Here is a 15,188-nt window from a genome sequence, read left to right on the forward strand (position 1 = left end):
AACATTTACTAAATATCGGAGTGCATTTTGGTCTAATGAAACGCTGCTGAATTTGAGTTATAGTCGCGAGAAATAATGAAATTTCAGGCCCATTTTTTTAGTGGTATCTTTGTTGTTTAAATATCCGACAGTACGAAAAAGCTTGCATGGTACAAACCATAACAGTTATAAAGCAATCCACCGAATAACTCAATAGGTGGTACTGCGCGTGCGCCCACCATAATTTCTTAGTAGCATATTTAAAAATAAAGCTGATTTTTAGCATATTGTTGGGGCTTATCATAGGTTTATTGTCTACCAAAAACCATCTGTGTCTATTTGAAGAGGCCTGAGAAATTACAATGAGCAAATAGCACCGTCCAGGGGCCTATTTGGTGGATTGCTGTCCTTCAAAAGCAGATCAAAAGAGAGTCAGATGGATAACCATTCGGCGTTGCCTACATACCGGCTTATTGAAGATAACTAGTTTTACAGTAACAACAGCTTGCTTCTGGCACTAGTGTAGGTACATTAAATCATTCATATACACTAGCACCATAAGCAAGTGTTTGTCACTCAAAAACTAGCTATGTCAAAACGATAGAAGAGTTTCAGGCGCATCTGCCTCGCATATTTGTAGTAGTATAAATAGAGCACCTCATTTTTCAGGCTTAAATTAATAACAAAATGCTGCAGATTGCTAGCAAATGAAAAAAATTTTATATTTTATATCAGAGGGGAATTTTTGTATTCCCCGTGTTGAATTGTTCTGCGATACCGTATTCACAGCTGTTTAATTTCTAGAATAAGTAAACGTGATCATAATTGTCTGTTTTCCAAGCCATCATCAAGAGCGGATACGCGTAAGTGATTGCTTCTATTTTTCGGCGAAGCTTCCGTTTGATGTCGGAACAGGAATGCCCGGCCATCATGTCAACTTTGCGAATGCATCTCTTCATTCTACCAATCAGCGGTTTGCAATTCGGGACTCTGCAGTTCTTTTTGTACACCGTGGAACTCAAAATTTCGAAGAAATCTTGGATTGGGCGACACTACCTCAGATTTGTCGGGTTGTGGTTTTTGGGTACAAGTGGGTTCCAGTAGGCATTCAGGAACGATTATGGTTTTTGGCGTAATGCGATGATGCATTATCCGGCCAAAACACGTATTGTCCATTTGCATGATATTTTTGTAAAAACGGGATCAACATTTTCTTTAAACATCCGTTCTGGTACACATCCTAATTAATTAAATCTGCTTGAATCATGACTTAGAAATACCTCTCTCAGAAATGGTGATGTACGGCATCACTTTCTGTTTAAACTGATGTTTTATATTCGAAGATGCAGAAGAACTATCCATGGAATAGTATCGATCTTTTCCGGGAATGTGCGTCTTCGAAAGAAGGAAGTAACATTCCTCGTCCAAAACAAATCATTTTCCGCGACATTGAGATTTCAGCTCTTGTCTTCTTTCGGCACTTTATGCCGTCTCTTTTCAATATTTTGCAGATGTACTGCTGAAAACAGTTAAACTTTTTTACGGCATCCCGTTGGTTCACGGAATCCTTGTTGTTGAGAGCACGAAAAAGAGAACGGTGTCCTTCTGCGTCAATAATTTTGGCTGATCTTCCACTACCTTGTTTGCGAGTAGTTGTTGGGCATCTTAGGATATGATACACAGTCGAAGCCGCAACATTTTCGCTTTTTAAATGTTGCGCCGTATAATTTTTACCGTAATTTCTGTGCAGTTCGTAGAAGTGTACAACGCGTTCTCGAAATTTTTCTTGTTGTGATGCCATTTTAAGCAAAACAAGGCAAGCATGAACAACAACAAAATACTGGTGAAAAAAGGAAAGAGAGCAAACACGTAAAATAATCTCATTTCTCTCAGAGTTCGTTTGGTTTTGAGCATAGAGGCCTCGAAAATATTCCAAAACTTTAGTTGCCACCCGTTACCAAGACAGCATAATAACTACAGTAAAGATTTGTATAACGCGGTGGGTGGTGCTGTACGCCCATCGTGATATCTCAGCTGTCCATTAACCAATAAAGTTGATTTTTAGTAGTTGACTAGGTTATACCACATGCTAACAATGTACCACAACTCAAATTTATTGGTTAATGGACAGCTGAGATATCGCGATGAGCGTACAGCACCACCTACCGCGTCATACAAATCTTTACTGTAGGTATCATGCTGTCTTGGTAACGGGTGGCAACTAAAGTCTTGGAATTTTTTCGAGGCCTCTATGCTCAAAAACGAACAGTACGGCGGATGATGGTAATGTACCGACTCCCACGATAGGTGAAGTGATCAAAGCCATCGAGCAGCTCGAGAACAACAAGGTAGCTGGCGAAGATGGCATCGCAGGGGAGTTTATCAAGAGGAGCCCGGGTAGGTCGACTACCTGTTTACACCGGCCAATAGTCAGGACCTGGGAATCAAAATAGCAACCGGAAGAGTGGAAGAAGAGCGACAAGTTGGAATGTGAGAACTACCGAGCGATCTCCATTCTCAACGCCGCATATAAAGTGCTTTCTCAGATCATCTTTCGCCGGTTATCGGCGCTAGTTTCTAGATTCGTGGGAAGTTATCAAGCCGGTTTTGTGAACGGGCGATTGACAACGGAGCGAATTTTTGTGCTGAGAAAGATTCTCCAAAAGTGTCGAGAATACCATGTCCCTACGCACCACCTATTCATCGCTTTTAGGCTCGCATACGATACTATCGACCGTGAAAAGTTATGGAACATTATGGACGATGACGGCTTTCGCGGGAAGCTGGCAAGACTAATTAAGGACCCGATGGATGGTGCACAAAGCTGTGTAAACATTTCAAACACGAAGGGGACTTCGACAAGGCGATGATATGCCCATCGCGCTAGAAGGTGTTATGAAACGTATAGGTTTTAACAGGTCTTTAACAAATCTAGCCAGTTTATCTGTTTCTTTGACGACGTGGATATTGTCGGAAGGATGTTCCAGCGATTGCTGAATAGAATACCAAGCTGAAACGTAAAGCAGTAATGGTTGGATTAGTGGTGAATGTGTCTAAAGCCAAGTACCTGTTAGCAAGAGGAACCGAGCGCGACCTAGCTCCCATAAGCAATAGTGTAATTGTCGACAACTACGAGTTAGAGGTGGTAGACGAATTTGTATACCTCGGGTGTCGGATAACAACTACAGCAGAGGTAAGGTCTGGTAAGCTTCACCCCCGTACCAAATGAATCATGTACTATACGCTAACAAGACCGGTAGTCTGCTACGGGCACGAAACGTGGACAATACTTGGCGGGGACTTGAAGGCACTGGCCGTTTTTGAACGTCGTGTGCTTAGGGCCATCGTTGGCGGTGTATGTGAGAACAGTGTATGGAGGAGAAGGATGAACCACAAGCTGACGCAGCTCTTCGGCAAACACAGTATCCAGAAAGTTGCTAAGGCTGGAAGGATAGAATGGGCGGGACATGTTGTGAGAATGCCGGACAACAACTCCGCTAAAATGGCGTTTGCCTCGAATCCGGTTGGTACCAGAGTGCATAATGAGCTCGATGGTTAGACCAAGTGGAGCAAAACCTGGAAAGTGTGGGACATTCGAGAAATAGGAGATGGACAGCCATGGACCGAGTTTGTTGGCAGAACATTACTATGCAGGTGAAATCTTAAAAGACATCGCACCAGCATAAGACAGTATTTATATCTGTTCGTAGATTTTAAAGCGACGTACGTTTCAGTTAAGCGAAATGATATATGGCGCAAAATGCTTGGGCATGGTCTTTAACAAAACTGATTAACCACCTTCACGTGTGTAGGATCCTACGAACAATTGGCGGGAAAATGGCAGAAGGTGTGTGATTCAGGTGCATGAATCTACGATCTACGAAATCTACGGATACTGTGAAGCGAGTAAAACACCGTGTGATAGTCACGTTGCAGGGACGTCGGATTAGCGACCAGCGAAAGCAATAGCAGAGAACCTAATAGAGACCACCCCGTTCAGGAAAATCTGACAAAATTTTTATAAGTTACGTCACCCATTTTGCACCAAACCTTATTATCTAATTATCTGAAATCTAATCCAATACAGTGATTAATCTTATCCTGTTCGGTCAAAAAACATAAAGCCAAAGTTATTAGAATCCTCTCTATAAATTGAATCTACTTTTAAACACGATACATATTCAAAAGCTACTGAAACTGCGCTTTACTGTAACCCATTAATGTTATTGCTAAAACCAAGCAATATCTTGTCTAACAAATTTGCTGAATCAGCAACGAGGCAACGGCGTTCGCGCAGCAAATACTTTTCTTATTTTTTCTTTTTTTCTTTTTCCCTTTCGAAACAAGACTACGTCGACTGATGATTTCGTCCGATTCAGCAGTAGAAAACTATAATAATGTGAACAGCGGCAATAATGAATGTGCTGCCGATAAATATTCCTCTGTGACAATCGAAAGCCGCTCTAATGGACGAGTGCCAATTATGCCCGATTGATAAAGTCCAATCAGTGCGAAAACGGTTCGATTGTTATGCAGATTTCCGCCGAGTAAATTACATTTTCCCATTGTTTCTTGAAGCGGAAGCTCCACTGCTGATCAAAAGCATTCCTTTGAAGTGAACCTCTGTCATGATAAGATTAATTAAACAACCGGGTTGTATACACCGTCACAAGTATTTCAACAAAAGCCCATGGCTTCCATTCGCTTTACTACAAACCATTCAAGCTTTGGTGGCACTTTAATATACCGAAAATTGTTACGAGCAAAGTAATAATATTCTTACCGGAAGCTCGGGTTGGGATAATCAAAATACACGCTTCGTTAGAAGCTTCCATTTGCCAAGGGCAAAAAGCATTCGATAAACAACTTTACCCAACCCAAATCGTCGCAGTGCCGTTTTTCTGCGAACTCTACTCCTACGTATACCTACTACAGCCAGCAACCCAGTGGATTTCAAATGAAAATTCCGCCGTATTTAGCTGGGGCGAAAGCGTCGAATAATCGCTGCCGGTTCTTGTTTCAACGTCAGCACTCATCCTTCGTGACATTTGCGCTAAGAACAGTGACAAACGGAAAGGTTGCGGAACTGATAAGGCGTGCCTGCTGCTAGCCACACTTTACGGCTCTGGGATTTGGTGTGCCGTTTGTTTTCCCTTTTTCCAGCACGGTACGGAGCATAGAAGATTCAGGGCGCGACCTACATCCATCAGTATTTTATTGGTCGCTGTCGTTGTGTCGAATGCTGTGCGAACTGCGCCCGTTGAGTAAAGCGGGTTCTGGTGGGAAAACTGATTCAATCAGGTTCGAAATCAACGCGACATTCTCTTGCATTTGATAGAATTGAAATTTCATAGATTTCTCTGCTACGCAATTTTTATTCAGCAATTAAAATAATATTGTGGGTTTCAGTGCACCACACATACACATTTTCCTGTTAAATTATTCACTACAATTTACGTTCACTTTCTGTAAACAACATGAAAACCACAGACAAACAGTCGTTACACTCGTTTCATCTCCAAAAAAGGTCTATTATCATCAGAATGGTATACTCTGAGTAACTTATTCAAAGTGTAACGTCTGTTGGTCTATGTGGAAACAATCCAATCAAACATAGAAATCTTTATTTTCTAACAACATTACTGAATTGAATCATAAAATAGTAGAAAGACTACATTGCTTATAATGTACTCAACTCCAACACGCAACCAACACCAGAATCGAGATGTCGGAAAATAAGTATAGACCGGTGAAAATTGGTTCGCCATTGATACAGCCGTACCAGAAAGTGGAAGTTAAATTTGATATTCAGTAAAATTGAATATGCATCAGACCACAAACCCGCCACCATCGCACCACCACCGGTATGAAAGGGGAGAAGCAATTACGCGCCGAGTGATTTTAACGAAATTCAATCTATTTTGGCCGACCGTTAACGACATGCAATCGGGAGGCTTTTTCCAGGAATGCCAAAGCGGGATTCGATGTGCTGTTTCATATTTATAAGCTACCGCTGATTGTTACGAGGCGGCCACATAAATCATAGTGATATATCGTAGGCTTTCACCTAGCGGTGCCACCACCACCGAAGCTAGTATTATCAAGATTAATCTTTCGTTATGTAAAGATGCCTAGTGTATGTGTTTGGTAAAAGCGAACCACCGGTTGTAGTAAACGCGTGGGAAGTTAAGAATAAAAATGTAAATTTGATGCTTAATTAAAAATGAAATTTCGACATGTATGTTGAGGGGTTTTCATATACCAAGTGAAAAACTGTGGGTATGATAAATTGGTTGCTGAAATGTTGTTCATTTTAATAAAAATATTTGCAAACTGTATGATGAAAGGCTTCTTAATTGGCCTCGAGCTGCGATACTGATCTAGCAATCCGAGTAAAACTTAGCAATAAGCAAATTCGATAGCCTACCACCATGCCTCAAACCGTCTAAAGTCACGAAAGAGTCCGATATTTCACCCGTTATCTTAAAGTTCAACGATGAATCATATAGGGTGGCAGGTATCAGCCTAATCCGTTTTGAAAAACATGTTAAAGATTAATTCACCACAACTCATTTCGCTTAACTAAATCGTTCATCGCATCGAAGTCTATGAACTGATAATAAATCGGCCACTGAATTCGAATTTGTCGAGAGCATATCATGTAGTCCGTTGGGAAGCTCTCTGTCGAAAACCGCCAACAAAAATAACATGTAACGTCTTCTGAGAGGAATATCTGATTCGAAGAATGTTTAATTGAGTGAACTGGAGAATTTCGATATAGACCAAAAAGATTTTTGGGTAGTGCAATGCTAGGTGGGACGGGTACCCACACTCTTTCGATTGGTGCTCGATTGTTTTTCTGATTAAACTACCGGCGACTCCCAACTCCCAACCTCAGGACGCCCAACTCTGGAATTTAGGCTCTTTGGACTCTGGATTATGAACTCTGGGCTCTGACATCTAGGGTCTGGACTCTGGACTCTGGAATATGGACGCTGGATTCTGTAATCCGAACTCTGGGGTCTGGTCTGGACTCTGGAATCTGTACTCTGGATTCTAGAGTCTGGAATCTGAACTCCGGACTCTGTAAGACTCTGAACTCTAGGTTCTGGACTCTGGAAGATTCTGAATTCTGGACTATGGACTCTGGATTCTGGACTCTTGGACTTTCGATTTTTGAACCTCTGGACCCTGGGTCTGGACTTGGACACTGGGTCTTGGAAGACTCTGGGCACTGGACTCTGATCATTGGACTCTGGACTTTGTATTCTGGATTCTAGACTCCAATTGTGAAGTTTAGAATATGGACTCTGGTTTCTAGATTGATCTCTGAAGTCAGATCTTGTAAAGATTCTGCACTTTGGAATCTGCACTCTGGATTCAGGACTCTAAACTCTGAACTGTGAATTCTGGAATTGGGACTTGGAACTCTAGACTCGGAAGGCTGGACACTGGACTCTGAAATCAGGACTGCGAATTCTGCAATCTAAACTACGAACTGCATATTCTGGACTTTATACTCAAGTCTCTGACTCAGGACTCTAGGTTCTGGATTCTATGGACGCTGGACTTTCTGAGCTCTGGACCCTCTGGATTATGATACCTGTACTTTAGACTCCGAACTATGTATTCTGGAATTCATCCTTACTTCATTACTTGCTCCTCTTCGTCATCTTTACAATTTGTCTCTGCCGGCATTTTTCAGACCCTCCGGAAAATAGCGTTTTGTTTCCAGTTCATAAGAAAGGCGATAAAAAGGACATCGATAATTATCGAGGTATCGCCGCATTGTGTGCGGCATCCACGCTATTCGAAAAAGTAATTTTGGAACCAGTGTTCTACCATCATAAGCAATTCATCGACGATTTTCAACATGGATTCATGCCACGTCGATCAACCACGACGAATCTCCTCTCATTTACTACTTATGCTACGGATACCATGTCGAGGCGTTTCCAAACGGACGCCATTTAAACCGAGCTCTCTACTGCTTTTGATAAGTTGAATCATGAAATTGCGTTTGCCAAACTCGATAGGATGGGACTTGACGGCACGTTACTGCTCTGGCTGAAGTCCTACTTGGATGATCGGCATCTGGCTGTTAAAATCGGAGAATCACTATCCAGCGAGTTTGTTACTACGTCCGGTATTCCACAAGGCAGTCATCTAGGCCCGCTCATCTTCGTGCTATATTTCAACGATGTAAACTTTTCGCTACGAGGACCCAGGCTTTCCTTTGCTGATGATCTTAAGATCTATCTCGACGTCAAAAAAGTTGAAGACGCCATATTTTTGCAACAGCAACTGGAGAGCTTTTCTATATGGTGCTACGAAAATAGAATGGTGCTCAACTTTACCAAGTATTCAGTGGTGATGTTCTCCAGGAAAAAACGATCAATACATTTCAACTATCATCTAGGAGGTGAACTGGGTAAAAAGAAGTCCTACGTCAAAGGCCTGGGAGTCCTCCTTGACTCACAGCTGACCTACAAGCAGCACATCAGCTACTTCGTTGCTAAAGCATCCCGCAGAGTTGGCCTAATCATGAGAACTGCGAAAAGCTTCACCGATATACATTGCTTGAAGAAGTTGTACTAAGCGCTTGTCCGTCCGACGCTGGAATATTGTTCGGCGGCCTGGAATTCCCATTATCTCAACGGCGTCAATCGGTTAAAAAAAATACAACGAAAATTCATTCGATTCGCCCTCCGTCGCCTGCCTTGAAACGACCCGCTCCAGCTACCAAGATACAAAGCGGGCCTGATGCTAATTGAAGTGGACGCCCTAGCAATCAGGAGAAATCTGTGCCGAGCAATCCTTGTAGCTGATATCCTGATGGCGAGGGCAAATTGTCCATGGCTTCTCAACCATATAAGTCTACGAGCTCAACCACGACCTCTTCGACTTCAGAATGTTCCTCCAAATACCATTTCAAAGGACAAATTATGCATCAAACGGGGCCATCGTCGGACTACAAGGAATTTTTAGCCAAGTGTCAGCATGGTTCGACTTTCATTTCACTTTCGTAGGACTATTTGACAAAACTTTTTAAACATTCTTCGTTACACTAATTATCATTAGGACAACAATATGTCTGTTGGTAAATAAATAAATAAATTAACATCCGGGTTTTTCTCCGTTGGTGCGTACATGACGATTTAGCTGGAGTAGAATCCTTAAAACATATAGACGGTCATTGATGGCCATCCCACCTAATGATATATTTCGTTTATTTCCCAACCGATGCCATACTCCGCCTTATCGAACCCGCCATCGCCATTGCAAACGCCATCAAACTTAGTTTGAGTTACACTATTTTTAAAATCAACTAAACACGCTAATTCGAATTATAATACCTTTGACAGAACTTTGATATAGCTACAATTCGCCATATTGGTTTTTACTTCTTTTGATTTGTGTGCGAATTATTCTCCCCTGTTAGTCTAACTCAATTGCGGTCACATGTTCTATTAATAAGCCATATTATAGACACTACCACACTATCCCTGTTAGAAATCCCTTTTACTGCTCGCCATACAGAGCTTCATAATACATATGGAGCTTTGTTTATGTTCGCTTGAATTGCCTACTAAACACCTATTACTTATAAAAGAAAATACAGGGGGAAAACTTCCCCCTTCGAGAAAAAAATCTACGACTCCCTCATGGCACAACTTTTTAATGTTTTTGCTTTCAAAACGAGGCAAAACATGGATTTTCATTGAATTCTTTTATTCGATGGCTATCAACATATAAATGTTGATGCCTTAAAGCTTCAATGGGATTATTCAGTGATATGTATGAGGCTCTTATAAAACCGTAAACTTAGGTGAAAGCTAAGGTGATCTCACTTGAAAAAGTTACTAAGTTCGAAATGGTATTTTATCTCATTTAACAATTAGTAACTACAGTTCTGACAGTATTAATAAATGTAATAAATATTTTTTCACTCTGCCTTTTTTCCTATCGCATTATATAAATCGATTAGAGTGTTAATAAATTTAATTTGTATTATATTATCGATTGAGTTTCTATAAACACTATAGACAAGATTCTGTATGGTACTGTATTCTGTAAAGATTTGTATTTAAGCACATCCATTTCTGAGTAATAAACATTTAAATTTAAATACAACTTCACGTAAACAGGTCAAGAAGCAAATGGCGTACGCTAAACTTCAATTCACAATTTCCGTAGAAAACCTGCCACCGAGAGTCCGGTCGGACCGACCGGTCGGGTTCAAGTTTGGCTGACTGCTGGCTGAGTGTGGGTCAAACTGTCAGCAGAAAGGACGCCTCCAATTGGGAGATATGATTTATTTGCCTTTCAAAAGATTTCGGCGTTCGACATAATTCATTTCCTCCCTCGTTTGACTGTCCGGTCGTTCTCACACGCTCGGCAGGAAACTGTTTTATGGCAGGACGAAAACCGGCAGAAATTGTTCGGGCACAATTCGATGAATGATTGTAATGACACGGATCTGTCCCTTTTTCTATTTTTTTTCTTTCTACTTTTTGTCTATCTGTAATTTCGGAATATTCGAGTTCCTGCCAATAGTTGTGAATGTGACTGATGTTAATACAGGAAAAGGTTTCAACCCATTGCTACTCGGAGAAAATACAATTATTTCACTTTGGAGAAATGTTCATAAAATTCTATCGGAAGGAGCCACATAGCTCGAAACAGTTTTTTTATTACCGACGTTCAACTGTGTGAACTTTGATGCATTTTATTCATCCATTCATTCTGTTTTGTGTGACATTTACGGTATAACATTTCCCGGTAACAAAGGAAATCATCTGATTCAATGCAAACTTTTGTTCCGCAAAAGTTTACGATCACACCATTCTCCCTCGGAGCTCTTTGTACGGCTATTCATCGGACCGCATTCATTAGCCCATCTGTAGATAGTTTGATAGTTTCTAATGTTCATTCATCCTCGCCCTCAGGAAATAAAATCAATTAGTAAAGCACTACCATGTCAGCCTTCCCGCCCCCTTAACTTTCATCTAACATCGTACTAAATCATACGCTCTATCAAAAACCACCCACATACAATATACCCACCCAGATGGTGATGATATTTTACTAAATGCTCTTTTCCATTCTCTTTTCCCCGTTCCATCGAAACTGATGCCTTGCTCCCTGGAATTCGCTTCCTTCCCCTACCCCGTTCTCCATTTCGTTTCAGACTATGTTGACTGCCATTTCGATGTCTGCGATTGCCACGAACGGGGTGGTACCTGCGGGCGGGAGCTATTTCATGATATCAAGGTAAGTAAAGGTATCAACAACGGTAGGATTTTCACCTAACCGAACCGATCGTCGTCGACAGTGATTTCTTCTCTAATTGGTTCTAGACGGGGAAAATAATTCATCACCGGCACACCACCGGTTCGCTTCGGTGTTTCGAAGCGCCTTCGCACAATAGGTCTTAGTGGGATGAAATAATTGAAATTTTATTCCTGACATTTTTATTCATTGAAAATTAGGAGAACATAATTATCGAGCTGTGAGCTCTTTATTGAAATTTTTGAAATAAAAATATCTCTGGAGATACGAAGCAAGATTAAACGATGAGCTTCTTCAATCGTTTATGCAAATTAAGAAACACTAGACAAAAAAAAATTTAACCGGATAACTGTGATCCCAAAATACGAAGACTGTCATTTGCAGTGAAAGTTTAAGCAATCGGAAACAGCTCACTGATTCCTAAGGAAAGCCTAATGTTCGCAGAAGAGAGGATAAGTTCCCCGTAATTAAATAATTACACGCCTGCGATGTTTGCGAAATTGAGTTCACGTTCGGAAAATGTCGATAAATTAAACTGGTTTTCGAATAGCAGTTGTGTGCATAGTATTAAGCTATTAGCATTAAACTCAAATTACAACTTTCGCTTCACAGGCTCTGTCTCAGACATCATTCCATTAATTTTTGGTAACATAATGTTGGCTAAACCAGCACTAGTGATAGCCTTTGCAAAACCTCCTCTCAAATATTTTGCTTTGGAAGGGTTTCAAATGGATAAAATTTGACTTTTGAAATAAATAAGTAAATCAAATTATTATCTAGGATAGCATGTCCATAATTTTGAGAAAAAAAAGGTTATCCTTCTAACACTCTTCTAGAAGTTAGAAGTTCTAACTTACTTTAAAAATATAAGCGTGTGATCCAAATACTTTCAGCAGTAAAGAGTAACGAGGTAGTAATATAATTTAGTAACAGACTTAAGCCGATGTAAATTATACACATTGATGGAAAGCAAATTAGCAATTCTGTTTCCACCGTTAAAGTCTAGGGTCTTTTAGTAGCTAGCCAACGTCATTGTTCAATAGATGCAAAACTTTCAAGCTCGAATTAGTTATAACTCAGCCGTAGTAACACATAGTAGTTATTCTACATTTTTGCTACCTAAGTACATAATAGCGCAGCGAATAGAGTCATATTCCAATGCACCTAGCTATTTTAAATATTATTTGCTTAGCTCCGGGGTATTACTCGGATTCTAGTCTTTGGAAACCAAATTAATCCCATTGTCATTGTACCACTATTTGGTCGAATTTGATTAGTGACAGCTTTCCTGAGCTAAAAGAGGCAAGCAATCTTATACTACTCCAGAGAAGCCTTTCTTCTGAAGAGTTTTTATCATAAATTTACTACTGCCGGAGCGACTGTCGGCAACGCACGGCTTGTTTCTATCGCACTGACAGTCTATTTTATCGGCCGTAGAAACAAAGAGCAGTCATAGTAAAATAATATCGTCGCATGTGAGTGTGTGGTGCGTATTCGGGAATGATAGAATTGGATGAATAAAGCAAAACTAGGTACAAAACAAGACTACCTAATGTAATGGGCGGCAGTATTTTAATGAATAAAACATTCGGGTACCAACCAAAAAAGCGTAAATTTATTAGTTTTTCGTTTCTAAAATTACGAAAGCGCATTCCACAACTACAGATTGCTTGCCAAAAAAGGAACTTTTTTTTACTATGGAGCTTTCTGACGCACTCACTCGATCGACTTACTTGCTTATTTAACATACTGCGGTCAGAACAATGGGTGGTTCTGCCCTCAGCTAGTTCGCTTCATGGTTCGATTGCATTCTCCATTTTCCACCATTCATCTGTATTCCACCGTAAGTGCCAACATCTTCCCTTCATAGACACCAAGTGTCCTAATCCTCCGCTAACAAAACCGAATTTTCATTGCCGTAGAAGACTACTGGTTTTCGTGATGCAACGAATTTTACTTGACCAATGTCTTCCGGAGTAAGCATGATTACCAGCCACAAGAGATCTTTGTATTTATCTTTTGGAGTCAATATCAGCAGTCACCAGTGTTCCCAAATTCAGGAACTCGTTTATCACTTCAATTTTGGTTCAATTTACTTAAATTCTTGGTGAGCAACTGATACTTATCTCGTTAGAATCTCTTCCACTTTATGGGATTTGCTAATGATCGCTTTTTCTGTAGATTGGGCTAACAATTCTTCTCACTAGCTCCCTTAGTAGGGTTTAGGTCTTCCTCTAAAATCAAGGCAATTACCCAGTCTAATGTTCTAGCTGGTTCTTCACTACAATATTCTACTTATTCGTTCCGTAATTGGTCGATACTTAGAGCTTAATTGTTTCTCAACAACCTGAGTTCTTCCTAAACTTCATTAAGCCGGGCGGATGGGCCGTCCTATTCCTGTTCCAATTCCTGTTGCTGTTTCAGTTCCAGTTCTTGTTCCTGTTCCAATACCAGTTCCAGCTCCAATTTCTGTTTGAGATCAAGTTCCAATTCCAGTTCCAGTTACTGTTCGAGTTTGTGATTGAGTTCTTATTACAGTTCCAGTTCCAATTCCACCTCCAGTTCTAGTTTTAGTTCCAGTTCCACTTCCAGTTCCAGTTTCCGTTCCAGCTTCAGTTTTATTTTCAGATCCAGTTCCAGTTCCTGTTCCAGTTTCAATCCAAATTCTAGTTCAAATCCACTTCCAGTTTTAGTTTCAGTTCAAGTTTCAGTTTCAGTTCCAGTGTCAATTCCAGCTCCAATTCCAGTTTCAGTTCCCCTTCCAGTTCCAGCTCCATTTCCAGTTCCAGTTTCAGTTCCAGTTCCACTTCCAGTTACAGTTCCAGTTTCAATTTTAGTTCCAGTTTCAATTCTAGTTCCAGTTCCCCTTCTAGTTCCAGTTTAAGTTCCAATTGCAGTTCCAGTTGCAGTTCCAGTTTTAGTTCCAGTTTCAGTTTCAGTTCCGGATCCAGTTCCAGTTTCAATTCCAGTTTCAATTCCAGTTCCTGTTTCAGTTCCAGTTGCAGTTCCGATTCCACATCCAGTTCCGGTTCCAGTTTCAGTTCCAGTTTCAATTTCAGTTTCAGTTCCAGTTCCAGTTTCACTTCCAGTTCCAGTTTCAGTTACAGTTTCAGTTCCTGTTTCAGTTCCACTTCCAGTTCCATTTGCAATTCCAGTTCCAATTTCAATTTCAATTCCAGTTTCAGTTCCAGTTCCGGATCCAGTTCCAGTTTCAATTCCAGTTTCAATTCCAGTTCCTGTTTCAGTTCCAGTTGCAGTTCCGATTCCACATCCAGTTCCGGTTCCAGTTTCAGTTCCAGTTTCAATTTCAGTTTCAGTTCCAGTTCCAGTTTCAATTCCAGTTCCAGTTTATATTCCAGTTTCAGTTACAGTTTCAGTTCCAATTTCAGTATCAATTCCAGTTTCAATTCCAGTTCCAGTTCCAATTACAATTCCAGTTCCAGTGTAAGCTCCAGTTACTGTTTCTGTTTGTGTTTCTATTCGTGTTTGTGTTTGTGTTTCTGTTTCTAATTCTGTTTCTGTTTCTGTTTCTGTTTCTGTTTCTGTTTCTGTTTCTGTTTCTGTTTCTGTTTCTGTTTCTGTTTCTGTTTCTGTTTCTGTTTCTGTTTCTGTTTCTGTTTCTGTTTCTGTTTCTGTTTCTGTTTCTGTTTCTGTTTCTGTTTCTGTTTCTGTTTCTGTTTCTGTTTCTGTTTCTGTTTCTGTTTCTGTTTCTGTTTCTGTTTCTGTTTCTGTTTCTGTTTCTGTTTCTGTTTCTGTTTCTGTTTCTGTTTCTGTTTCTGTTTCTGTTTCTGTTTCTGTTTCTGTTTCTGTTTCTGTTTCTGTTTCTGTTTCTGTTTCTGTTTCTGTTTCTGTTTCTGTTTCTGTTTCTGTTTCTGTTTCTGTTTCTGTTTCTGTTTCTGTTTCTGTTTCTGTTTCTG

The 15,188-nt window shown here is 40.4% G+C and overlaps 1 protein-coding gene across 3 annotated transcripts in view; it reads left to right on the forward strand.

The window, feature by feature from the left end:
* Positions 1–15,188, forward strand: part of LOC128738513 (solute carrier family 12 member 4) — a 427,692-nt gene that overhangs the window by 346,348 nt on the left and 66,156 nt on the right. For all 3 annotated transcript variants that reach the window (XM_053833713.1, XM_053833715.1, XM_053833714.1), the window contains exon 7: positions 11,171–11,253. In XM_053833713.1, coding sequence (XP_053689688.1) covers positions 11,171–11,253 — 83 coding nt within the window. The remainder of the gene's footprint in view (positions 1–11,170; positions 11,254–15,188) is intronic.

This window comes from Sabethes cyaneus, chromosome 2 (assembly GCF_943734655.1).
Source record: "Sabethes cyaneus chromosome 2, idSabCyanKW18_F2, whole genome shotgun sequence".
In the NCBI taxonomy this organism is placed as follows: domain Eukaryota; kingdom Metazoa; phylum Arthropoda; class Insecta; order Diptera; family Culicidae; genus Sabethes; species Sabethes cyaneus.